The 13,067-nt window shown below is 40.1% G+C and overlaps 1 protein-coding gene across 3 annotated transcripts; it reads right to left on the minus strand.

Annotated features, from left to right (window-relative positions):
• Positions 1-1,338: 1,338 nt before the first annotated feature.
• Positions 1,339-8,376, minus strand: TMEM70 (transmembrane protein 70). Of its 3 annotated transcripts, none has more exons than XM_082601250.1 (3): positions 7,988-8,376; positions 6,646-6,751; positions 1,339-1,982 (listed from the first exon to the last, which is right to left on the minus strand). In XM_082601250.1, the coding sequence occupies exons 1-3, from the start codon at positions 8,225-8,227 to the stop codon at positions 1,525-1,527; spliced, it is 804 nt and encodes a 267-aa protein (XP_082457376.1). In that variant the 5' UTR covers positions 8,228-8,376; the 3' UTR covers positions 1,339-1,524. The 3 variants fall into 3 exon arrangements, with proteins under 3 accessions (XP_082457376.1, XP_082457375.1, XP_082457374.1); XM_082601249.1 differs by having other exon boundaries at positions 8,030-8,361; XM_082601248.1 differs by having other exon boundaries at positions 8,018-8,361.
• Between the last annotated feature and the right edge of the window lie 4,691 nt (positions 8,377-13,067).

The following is a 13,067-nucleotide window of genomic DNA, read 5'->3' on the forward strand; positions in this document are numbered from 1 at the left end:
TGCTGATCCTTTTCTACATCTTGGTCTCACTCCAAATCATGCCCTTGAGAGGTCATCTTTCTCATGCAGTATTTTAAGTCTTTTTTCTTTTCTCTAAACAATTGAGGAATTATTGATACTCATAAAAATAGGATTTTCACTCCACTCCACAGGTGACAAAATGGTTGCATGGATACAGGATATTTAAAGAAAGAGATAGGAGGTACTAAAAACAAGTTATGAGAAAACTGACCCTTGAGAGAAAACTGAAATGTTAACAACACTGTTTTCTTCTAAAAATTTCTTCTTTTATCTAACATTTGATAATGAGTATTTGATTATGGAATAATCTTTTTACAGAAAGATATAAATCACATTAACTGCTAAGATAGCAACAGGTCCATATCTAGGTGACAGAGGACAGAGAAGCAGACAGGCAGAGGCCCAAACTGAGGACAGAGGTGGTGGCGGCTTGTTCATCTTAGAGCCCACCCTCTAGTAAGACCACAAGCTGGCTGATCGTAGCAGAGGGCAGGCTCTAAGTCTCAGGAAGATGAGCACTGTTCTACCTTAAGCTGTCTCCTATAACCTTCCAGCAGCTTCAGACTTGAATGATCTTTCCCCTAAGAACTAGTGATGTCCCTGCTGCTTCTCCATCCACCTCCCTCATACCACAGGCAAGCCAGAAAGATTAATCATCGTGGCAGGTGATAGATGTTAGACAGACTGGGTGTTTTGTTCTTAACTGTGACTCTGGCAACTAGCCCAGTACCTGACACCCTCTCGGCACTTAATCAGTATCTACTAGTCTAAATAGCATGATTTGAGGCCCTTTGTTCCTGGCTGAAAATCCTTCACAAGAACCAACTTAACATTAGCATGGAGACTTTTATTTTCTAAAAGGTACTATCCATCTATGTAGTACATACAATTTTCCCACTGTGTCAGGGTGTAACAAAGGAGAGTATACATGGAGGGACAGATGGAACCACTGAAGACGATACGACTTAGGTTACCAATTCCCCAAGAGCTAACCACACCCTACTGGACATGGATATCCTTAACGTGGGCAGCCATGCCAGAGATGATAGGCAAAAACCTGTGCTCTGAGCCAAAGGAAGCAGATTAACAGTTTCCCATAATCCGTGAATTTTTAAAGAGTTTTCAATGTGGGAAAAGGTAATATCTATATCCTTAGAAAAATCCAAACACAAAGGAAAAATAACTTTCCCATTTGCTTCTGACATCCAATCCCCAGCTGAGAGGCAATCACACTTATTATATAAAAGTAACCATGCATATGTCGGCATATACATGTATTTTCACACCCTTTTAACACAAATGATAGAGTATTGCATGTTTTGTTTTTCAAACATAACTTTTTTTATTATAAAGGAACATAATTCTCTGGAAATTAAAAGTTCTGTGATACAGTTTCAAATTATTTTTTTTAACAATCAGTCACTAACAAAAATCAAAAGTAAAGGCAATTATTATACACTGGAACATAAATCACATTTAAGCACAAACATAAAAACGATAGACTCATTTCTCTTCTTTAAGCTGTTTCTTTTCACTGGCTTCTTCCACATCAAAAGTAAATGGTTTGTCATAACCCATTAGATGGTTATAGTCTTCAGGGTTTGGAAAGAGTGCTGGATTAACTAACAGTGATTTTGTTTTAGCATAAAATGTGGTAAACACATGTGTGCTATTTGGAATCTTCACGTCATTCTGGTGGAACACTGTACTCGTTTCCAAAAGCACAACATTATAAGTAATGGCTTTATAAGTGTCTGTTGTGGCCTCATGGTACAACCGAATGACATAGCCTTTTGTAAGAAAGTGAAGCAGTGTTGGAGTGATCACTGTAAAGCTTCCTATGATGCCATAAAATAAGATTTGCAAAGGCAGACTTCCAAATATAATATTATTTTGTGCAAAAATGTACGGTAGAAATGCAAGGCTGATCAGACTTGTAGAGTAAGAAAAACATTTCACACCTAAATAAGAAAAAAAATGGGAGAAGATTAACATTTTTAACTTTTATAAAAGAATCAACCTATCCAATTAATTCTTCCACCTTTCTCCCTACAATATCATCATCAAAACAACAAAACCAAAACACCTATATAGTGCTTATTATATTCCAGGCTCTATTTTAAGCACTTTACATATTTCATTCATGAAATCTAGTAAAAAGCCCTATGAGACTGATGTATAATTATCATCATCATCACTCCCATTTAAAAGATGAGAAAATATGAGGTACTTGCTCAATGTCACATAGCTACCAAGTAGCTGTGTTGGGATTTAAACCCAGGCAATCTGACTCTAGGGTCCAGGCTGTTGGCCATTACAATGCACTGCCTCTCCAGCTGGGAAGTCCGCTTTAGGGTTGACTGGCTTCTATCTCAGCTCCCAGTAAAAGGTTTAATATTACTCAAAAATCTTTATGAATACTGTAAAAGTTAATTCAGTCAGCAGATAATCAAATAAAGGTCTCTATTAACAAGCACTTCCACAGATCTAACATAAAACGTTCAAATATGGGGCTAACTCTTTCAGGCTAAGTGTCCAGCATTAAAACAGCAAATTAAAAAAACAAGCAAACAAAAAACACCACCAGTGGTTAAGAAACATATGGGAAAGGTAATCAACTTCTTTACCAAGGAAAAACATTCAAGTTAAAATAGTGAGATACTTTTACTTATCACGTTAGAAAGATTAAAAAACCAGTGACTTCTGAACTGTATACTTAAAAATGGCCAAAATGGTAACTTTTACTTTATGTCTATTTTACCACAGTAAATAAATAAATAACTTAAAATGTAAATTTTCTTAGTTTGAATGTACAATTTTAACATGATCAAATACCATCTGTTTGGAAAACAGACAAGTTGAGATCCTAGAAGAGTTGATTATAAAGTTATTTTGGAAGAACAAAGGAAGCAAAAAAGGGGGGAGGGTTAGATACTAAAACATAAGATTATAATTAAAACAGTGTGGTACTGGCTCAGTAGATAAACAGATCAATGGAAAGAAACAGGAAATCTAGACACAAACCTAACTGCATACGGAAATTTAGTATAGAACAAAGATACAATCTAAAATAAGTGGTGCTGGGCCAACCAGATTCAGAGAAAATTCAATCGATCCCTCATACCATATACCAGGAAAACTCCAAATAAACCAGAGATTTAAGTGTTTAAAATAAGAGAGGTATAAGAAGAAAATACCCGTGAAGTCCTTTATAATCTGAGAATAGGAAAACTTTTCTAATTATGACTGAAAATACAGAGGCAATCAAGGGGAAAGTTGATAAATCTGATCATCTTTTTAAAATGTACATGGACATAAATACTGTAAACAAAGAGACAAATGAGAAAAATATTTGCAGCTTGTATGACAAAGGGTTAATATCCCCAATACACAAAAGGTTTCTAGTATATGAGAAGAAAGGTCAACAACCCAATAAACAAACATGCCAGAAATATAAGCAGACAGTTCAATGAAACAAAAATGCACACGGCCTTTCAACAGATGAAATGATGCTAAGCCTCAGTCATAAGAAACATTCAATTAAAACCACAGTGAAGGGTGGGAGGGAGGGAGACGCAAGAGGGAAGAGATATGGGAACATGTGTATATGTATAACTGATTCACTTTGTTATAAAGCAGAAACTAACACACCATTGTAAAGCAATTATACTCCAATAAAGATGTTAATAAAAATAAAAAAATAAAACCACAGTGAGATACCGTTTTCCCCCCAAACTGGCAAAAACTGAAAATAGGACATCATACGCTGTTGGTGAGGCTATAACAAAGCAGACACTCTCATACATCACTTTTGCTTGAAGGCTTAATTATCTTGCATTAGTAATTTTAAAATAATTCCTTCCCCCCACAGGTAGATGTCCCGACACTGGTCCACATGGGATTCAATGGGGACCAAGTTGCCTTCTATATAAAAGCCTCCTTAGCCCTTCCAACTACCCTGTTTTCCCCATTACTTTTTCACACTATAGTAGGTTGAATAGTGTCCCCTCAAAATTCACATCCACTTAGAACTTTAGAACGTGACCTTATTTGGAAATAGGGTCTTTGCAGACCATTAAAGTTGAGATGAGATCATACTGGATTACGGTGGGCCCAACAACCAATGAGAGTATCCTTAAAAGAACAGAACAAGACAAGCAGAGACACAGAGAACGCCGTGCGAAGTAGGAGGCAGAGACTGGAGTGATGCAGCTACAAGCCAAGGAAACATGAAGGATTGCTGGGAGCCACCAGAAGCTAGAAGAGACAAGGGCAAGCTCTTTCCTAGAGCCTTCAGACAGCACGGAATGCCAACACCTTGATTTCAGACTTCTAGCCTTCAGAACTGTGAGAATAAATTTTTGTTGTTTTAATCCACCAAGCCTGTGGATATGTATTGTAAGAGCCCTAGGAAACTAATACATACATATACTTTATGCCTGGATTGAAGTAATTGCTATTTTCTAAACATATTCTCATGCCTTTGCTCATACTACTTCCGTGCCTGGGATGCCCTTTTTTCACATGTCTTCATGTTCAAATTCTACTCATCTTAAAAAGAGAATACTATGACACCCGTAATTATTTGTTGCTGAATTAACAAGAATCGTCAACTAAAAGTCCCTTCAAATATCTTTAAATTAGGACCCAATTTGGTAGTTTAAATGGTACCGCTATGTTAATGTCTCTCACTCAGTTTTACACAGAAAAAATATTAATCCCTGATAAGTATAGTGACTTTCTATTACTATAATATTGAAGGAACTCAAACATCAAATTCTTCTACAGGTTACAGTTCTAGAACTTTGAATATCATGCATAGCTATGTTCTTCCATAAATATTATATCGTCCCCACACTAAAATTAATTCCTATTTATATTCTCTTCTCTTCAGAATTGAGTCAAGTGGGAACATGAAAAAAATTGATTAAGCTTTCCCTTCATTTGAAGGAACGGTGCCTGTATTCAGAAAGAAGGGTACCACGGGGGTCACGGCGAACACATCTCAAAGGCATCAATCTAGGGATCCCAGGCTCAATCCAGAGATGAGACACAGGCTCAGTGGCCCACTCATGTTGTGACTTCTGAAGAAATTTCTACCATCCGAAACTGATTATTCCAGTAACTTCAGAACTCCACTCAATAGTGATTATAATCACTCCTTATTCCCAGAAAGTTTTAAATAGCTAAAATTGTATTTTAAACATACTCTATTTTAATGTCACACACTCTTGAGAACTTACAGACTTCCAGATTAAATTTTAGACAACTGGTTAACACCAGCATGATCAAAAACACACATGCAAATGGGGCACAGAAATCTTGTGGCCAACTTGGCTATAAAGTAATCCTCCAGATATTTCAGGTTATACTTTTTTTTTTAAGATTATTAAAATGAAATACAACCTCAGGAACTTGAACAAATCACAAACCTAAGTTCTTCTGACTTTCCCTACTAAAATATTCCATACTAAATACTGAATTATGACCTAAGGAAAGAGCTTTAAACTTGTAGCTATCTAATACACTGCCCTTTCCTCCTCCACGATAACTCCTTACTACCTGGAAAACCACTAAGTAAACATGTTTGCTGAAAATTCTAAGATGACCTAAAAAATGTAAAATTAATATATCTTTGAATTATAAAAGTATTACTGCTCATTTTCACTGCAAAATCTAAAAACATATACTGTAAATGTCTACTTACCCAAAATAACTACTCCTAAGAGGTATTCGCCCATATTTCTTTCCTCTGAATATTCAAACATTACATAAACATACACTTTTTGTTCTGTTTTATTTTGTTGCTAAACATCCCGAGAGGTGACCAAAGGATGGAATCAGTAGTGCCCAGCCATAAGATCACAAAGTCATAAGAGTCTACAAAAACCTTTTTAAAATCTCCTAAAAATGCAAAGGTCTTGGGCCTCCCTGGTGGCGCAGTGGTTGAGAGTCCGCCTGCCGATGCAGGGGATACGGGTTCGTGCCCCGGTCTGGGAGGATCCCATATGCCGCGGAGCGGCTGGGCCCGTGAGCCATGGCCGCTGGGCCTGCGCATCCGGAGCCTGTGCTCCGCAATGGGAGAGGCCACAACAGTGAGAGACCCGCATACCACAAAAAAAAAAAAAAAAAAAAAATGCAAAGGTCTTAACCTCTAAATCTTTTATCAACAGTCCACAAGAGGACTTCCCTAGTGGCGCAGTGGTTAAGAATCCGCCTGCCAGTGCAGGGGACACGGGTTCGAGTCCGGGTCCAGGAAGATCCCACATGCCGCGGAGCAACTAAGCCCGTGCACCACAACTCCTGAAGCCCTGGCACCTAGATCCCGTGCTCTGCAACAAGAGAAGCCACCACAATGAGAAGCCCGCGCACCGCAACGAAGAGTAGCCCCCGCTCACTGCAATTAGAAAAAGCCCGTACACAGCAGCAAAGACCCAACACAGACAAAAATAAATAAACAATAATAAGAATTTTTTAAAGTCCATAAGAAAAAAATAATTTTTCCTTCTTTCTTGCAATTACGAAGTGCTAAAATAATAAGTTATCATATGCTAAGAACCTTTTTTTATAAGTAAAAGGCGGGGGGGGGGTGGAAAGTAAATATCCTCACTTCTGATTACCCACCAAATACTGTTCGGGCCAGATTCCCAGTATAAATCAGCCTTCCATCTTCTGATTTTTCAAGTTGTGTATGTAAACATCGAACACATCTTTCCCAACAAACAGGTATCTATTGAAACAGAGACCGTTATAATGTGAGTACATGATAAACTGCATTTTAGACCAACTTTTAAATATTTTTAAGTTTATTTTGAAAAATATAATAGAGTAAAAGAAAACTTATCACATGGGGTGATTTAAGGAATTCTTCCAAATAATCTACAAAGCTAAAGAAAGCAAACTGAGTAACAGAATGGCTTTCCTTAATTCCACTCACAAGTAGACACTGAATTGGGAGTTTGAAGACCTAAGTTTGCATCCCAGCTAGAAGCATTTTAAAGTGTGACCTTATACAAGTAAAAAGTTAGTGGAATAGTTTCTTCTAGTCCACATCACTCTCGGTCAACTGTCAAAGGTTTAAATGCATTAGCTTTTTTAAAAACTTAAGTTTAATTATGTAAGTAAAATACTGCAAATTCAGAAAGTTTAAAGTCCAGACTGCTTTTAATACTTCTAAAATATTTATACTATAGCTAGTATTAAAAATAATAACTCTTTCCCCAAGGGTCTCGTATCCATCCCTTGCTCCTCGCAAGGAAAATATTTTACTTGAACTCCTACATCAAATTTCACAGGAACAAAAGAGTTGCCCGAACCTCTGAAAATGACTTTCACAACACACACTCTTCAAGATGTAAAAGGCATGCCTAATCCCTTTATGCTGAAATTTAATGAGATTCCAATTCCCGTGTTGGCCTTTCCTCCCAAGTTTCAACCATGTTTGCTAATCCTAATATTTTACAGGGCAGGATTAGGAGACAATTTATTCAGATTAAAATGAGAAGGATTAACGTCTCCATCCCATTTTTCCAGGGAGCAAAGGAATTCCTAAAAATAGAGCCACCTAATAAAAAACAGAACAAACTCAAAATCAGGTTCCCCGAGTTCTTTCAGTTTGGTCTCCAGGTGGAGCATCTAATTTCGCTGCAAATTAACCCTTCCGAGCTTGCGCTCAAGGACAGAAAAAAAAAAATAAAGAGTCCTCACAGGCCCAATGGATTTGCAACCATCTCTGTAAAGTGACTGGAACCGCCCAGAAAATAAGCACTTTCCAAGGGACACTGCTGGACTCGCGGGGGCTGCGAACCCCGGGAGCACCGGCCTGTTGCCCAGGCTGAGGCCGGCCACTCCTACCAGCCCCGCAGCACAGGGCTCCTTCAGCACCAGAGCCGCCGTGCAGGCCGGGAAGAAGCTATGGGAGAGCCGGGCTCCCCAGGCCCGGTGCTACTCCCACCCCCACCCTTACTCGGGTCCGCGAGCCCTCTTGACCGCCAACCTGCGCTCGCACCCGACACGGCAGAAGCGTCGTGGCTGCCGACAGCCCCGCGCCCCCGCCGCCGCCCCGCACCGAGGAGCCTCTGCAGGAGGCCGCCCGCCAGACGGCCGCCCTAGGGCCTCGGAGCGCAGTGGCTGCCCACGGTGCCGTCCTCTTCCCACCGAGCCGCAGTCCGGCCGCCCACGGGCCGCCCAACGCCAGAAGCAGCATCCCGCGCGTGACCAGAAACAGCGACTGCACTGCGGCTGCAGCCGGGCACGCCGAGGCGCAGCTCCTCACCCGACCGCGGCAGAAACGAGCCGAGCACTCGCCGCCGCCTGCAGGTCCGCGGGCCGCACTGGCCGCCTGCGCGTGCGCAGAATGGACGGCCCGCCGGCAACCTGCCCAGGCACAAGCGTTCCTTGTGGGCTGAGATCTGAATCCGACCTGACCCTCGCTGCCGGGACCAGCAAACGGCCATCCTGCGCGCTGCTTGCCCTCGTCGGAGTCTGGCGCTCTTTATAACCGTGTAGAAGGACAGAGGGAAGAGACACGCGCGAAGGACAAAGCCTGGAAGCAGGGTTAAATCTTTCATTATCGTGGGCATCATTTTCTGTGCCCAAAAAACCATTTTCTCTGCGGAAAATGTTTCTAATCTGTTGGCACAGCGGAATAATACAGTGCACGTTTGAACAAAAATGAATAGTAATTTAATCCAACCAATAGGTTGGTAGAAAATGAGTGGAACTCGTTCATATAATGTTGATACTTGTCAAATTCGTCTTCGGAAATCACTCTCATCCGTTTACACAATCGTTCATTATTTGTTAAAGAGATCTTGAGCGCCTCGCTAACTGCCAGGACTAAGTTGGAAGCAGAGGATACAAAGACACTGAATAAAATTGGAAATCCACAATGCTTACATAGTGAGGGAAACACCTAAAAATAAGCTAAAATATAATGCTGAAATATAATTGAAATATACCAATTTACAAAATGCTGCAGAGGCCCCAGAGACAGAATGGTTAATTTGGCCTCTGAATGTCCAAAGGATTCAGGTTCAGCTGAGTATTGAAGGATGAGCATCCAACTAGTAAAGGACGCTTTTGTTTGCTATTTCGGAACCATGTTTTTCACTCAATATGGTACTGGCAGGCTTCCCGGGTGGCGCAGTGGTTGAGAGTCTGCCTACTAGTGTAGGGGACACAAGTTCGAGCCCTGGTCCAGGAAGATTCTACATGCCGCCAAGCAACTAAGCCCGTGCGCCACAACTACTGAGCCTGTGCTCCAGAGCCCGCAAGCCACAACTACTGAGCCCGCGTGCCACAACTACTGAAGCCTGCGTGCCTAGAGCCCGTGCTCTGCAACAAGAGGAGCCACCACAGTGAGAACCCCGCGCACCGCAACCAATAGTAGTTGCTCACAGCAACTAGAGAAAGCCCACACAAAGCAATGAAGAACCAGTGCAGCCAAAAATAAAATAAATTTGTAAAATAAAATCAAATAAATATATATATATGTTATTGGCATAGGAGAGGAACAAACTAATAGTCGAAAATAGTATCACCTTCACAACTCCAAATCCTATCTACTTTTTTCTGGGTATCCAGAAGGATAAAATTATACTATTTCTTTATGGATAACTTCACTTTCTTTCTTTCTTTTGTTTGTTTATTGAAGTATAGTTGATTTACAATGTTGTGCTAACTTCTGCACATTATATATTATAGCAAAGTGACTCAGTTACACATATATATATATATATATATATATATATATATACGTTCTTTTGTCATATTCTTTTCCATTATGGTTTATCCCAGGAGATTGGATATAGTTCCCTGTGCTATACAGTAGGACGTTGTTGTATATCCATTCTAAATGTAATAGCTTGCATCTACTAACCCCAAACTCCCAGTCCATCCCTCCCCCTCCCTCTGCCCCTTGGCAACCACACCTGTTCTCTGTGAGTCTGTTTCTGTTTTGTAGATAGGTTCATTTGTGCCATATTTTACATTGCACATGTAAGTGGTATCATATGTCTTTTTCTGACTCATTCGCTTAGTATGATAATCTCTAGTTGCATCCATGTTGCCGCAAATGGCATTATTTCGTTCTTTTTTATGGCTGAGTAATATTTCACTGTATATATATATATGTGTGTGTGTGTGTGTATATATACACACACACACACATACACACACACACACACACACACACACACACACACACACACACATATATATATATACCACATCTTCTTTATCCATTCATCTGTCGATGGACATTTAGATTGTTTCCATGTCTTTGCTATTGTAACTTCCCTTTTTTAAAGTTATCTTCCACTTACCTTTCAAAAACTCTTGTTTTAGTGTAATTCATATTACAAACAATATCAATTAGCCATTATTGTACTGATATGTATGTAAATTTTTCTGTTCATACAGTGTTTTTCTTTAATAGCTTTAAAAAGATAAACTGAGGCATGCTAAAATTTTTGAGTTTATTAGAGCAAAAATTTATTCAAATCGGACAGTACCAAATCTGGAAGTGGTCAGGAGCACTCCACTGACAGGAGCTAGGGGCAAGGTCTTTATGGAGAAGATGCACATGCAAAGCAAGGAAATTATTTGATTGGTTATAGCTTATGCCACACTGTGAGGCATGTAGGATCTTAGTTCCGTGACCAGGGATCTAACCCATGCCCCCTGCAGTGGAAGCGTGGAGTATTAACCACTAGACCGCCAGGGAAGTCCCTGCTTATAGCTTATGCTGTTGCATTATTTGAGAAAATCTAGTTGGCTGTTTGTGATTGGTTGTTTGTGATTGGTTGAAATACCTTGAGGTATTTATAAGAATTGAATCTTGCTTAGCTTTTGGGTTGCTCACTAAACTACCAAGGCATCAGAGCCATCTCAGTCTAACGGCCTCTTTGTATGATTACTTCAACAATACATTGAGGGACTTCCCTGGTGGTGCAGTGGTTAAGAATCTGCCTGTCAATGCAGGGGACACGGGTTTCGAGCCCAGGTCCGGGAAGATCCCACATGCCGCGGAGTAACTGAGCCCGTGCGCCACAACTACTGAGCCTGTACTCTAGAGCCCGCGAGCTACAACTACTGAGCCCTCATGTCTACAGCCCCTACTCCACAAGAGAAGCCACCACAGTGAGAAGCCCGCGCACCGCAACGAACAGTAGCCCCCGATCTCAGTAACTAGAGAAAGCCCGTACAGCAACAAAGACCCAATGCAGTCAAAAATTAATTAAATAATTAATTTAAAAAAATATATATATATATATATTGAGAGAACCTGAATTTTTATCCTCTGTTAAGCTTAGTTTCTTCCTACAGAAACTGTAAGCAAATGGAAATAATAATATTTGGTCTACTCAAGGTTTCTAAGTAGCTAAAATGAGATGATATTCTGAAAATTCTGTGCTATAGAATTATATGAAATTGTCAGTCATGGTTAACAAGATTTCCCAATTCTTGGGCTTCCCTGGTGGCACAGTGGTTGAGAATCTGCCTGCTAATGCAGGGGACACGGGTTCGAGCCCTGGTCTGGGAGGATCCCACATGCCGCAGAGCAACTAGTGAGCCACAACTACTGAGCCTGCGCGTCTGGAGCCTGTGCTCCACCACAAGAGAGGCTGCGATAGTGAGAGGCCCATGCACCGTGATAAAGAGTGGCCCCCACTCGCCACAACTAGAGAAAGCCCTCGCACAGAAACGAAGACCCAACACAGCAAAAATAAATTAATTAATTAATAAACTCCTACCCCAACATCTTAAAAAAAAAAAAAAAGATTTCCCAATTCTAGTAGTTTAGAGACAATTTTTGAATATATACTACTTGAGTGGGATTTTAGAATGATATTAAGGCTGTTTACAAAATAATCCTTGATTCCCCATTCATGTCATCTGAGAGGGTCCCTTTAAAGATGGAGGGTGATGGAAAAATTGAAAATGGCTATCACTTGTAGAATGTATGACCACCATTACTGTATGTATTTTTTGTTTGTTTTTTGGCTGTCTTTCCTCCCCATCCACCAGCCCCCTTCCCCTCCTTTAACATGAGCTAAAGGGCAGAATGGTGTGATGGAAAAAAGAAAAGAAAAATTGTGGTAAAGCTAGTATTTTGATAAGGACCCTAAATGCTTCTTTATACATTACTAGTTTCGAAAATAAACTACGAGAATCTTTGGGGAAAAGAATTTGTCAACAGATTATCAAGATCTTTTAAAATGTTCATATTCTAAAGAAATAGAAACATGGTCAAAGATTTCTGCAGATATGAACGCGGTATTACATGAGGTGATTTAAAAATGGAAATATGGTCAATGTCCAACATTTAAGGAAATACTTAAGTGAGTCATGGTACATTTAGACAATGTAAGTACATACTGACATTAAAAATGATGCTTGTTGAGACTTTGGTTACAGAAGTGTGGGTTATTGAGGTTTGTTAAGTTGGAAAATAAATAGTGTAAAGAACCCTAAAGTTAGCCCTAAATCTGGCATTAGCTGGCCTCAGTATCCTCACCTGGAAAATTCTATCATTCTCTAGGCAACTAACAGAGCGACCCTTATAGAAAGTGATAATGCAATGAGGAAAAGGGAAAGTTTTGGAGAAAACAACACTTCTGAAGTAGAGGAGGAAAAGTATAATGGAAAATGGGCCCACATCCTCCTCTTCTCACCCCATTGCCTCTCCTCCCCACCAAATTCTACTCTGAGCTATTATAACCAAAAAACTTTAATAATTTTTGCAAAGGCTTTGAAAAATTAACCCAGGACGATCTGTCTGGTATTGCTTTTGCAACACCTTTTATCTGCCAAATGAACTAAAAAAGTCTTGCAGGCAAAAGTCACTAATTAGGTCAACAAACTTTGGATCGCCTGTATCTGTTTTCCTTTTGCGGACATCGTTACACAACAGTCGGAGTTGAGCAACTTGCAATGGTGAGAGTCTTGGCCCTACATTCCTTTCATGCCACAGTCCGGTAAACAGAGGGTGAACTTTATTTAGCTGTTTCACCCTTCCTGGAAGGGTGCCTAAATTTCACCAA

This window comes from Mesoplodon mirus (genome assembly GCF_964341445.2).
Source record: "Mesoplodon mirus genome assembly, chromosome: 16".
Lineage (NCBI taxonomy): Eukaryota > Metazoa > Chordata > Mammalia > Artiodactyla > Ziphiidae > Mesoplodon > Mesoplodon mirus.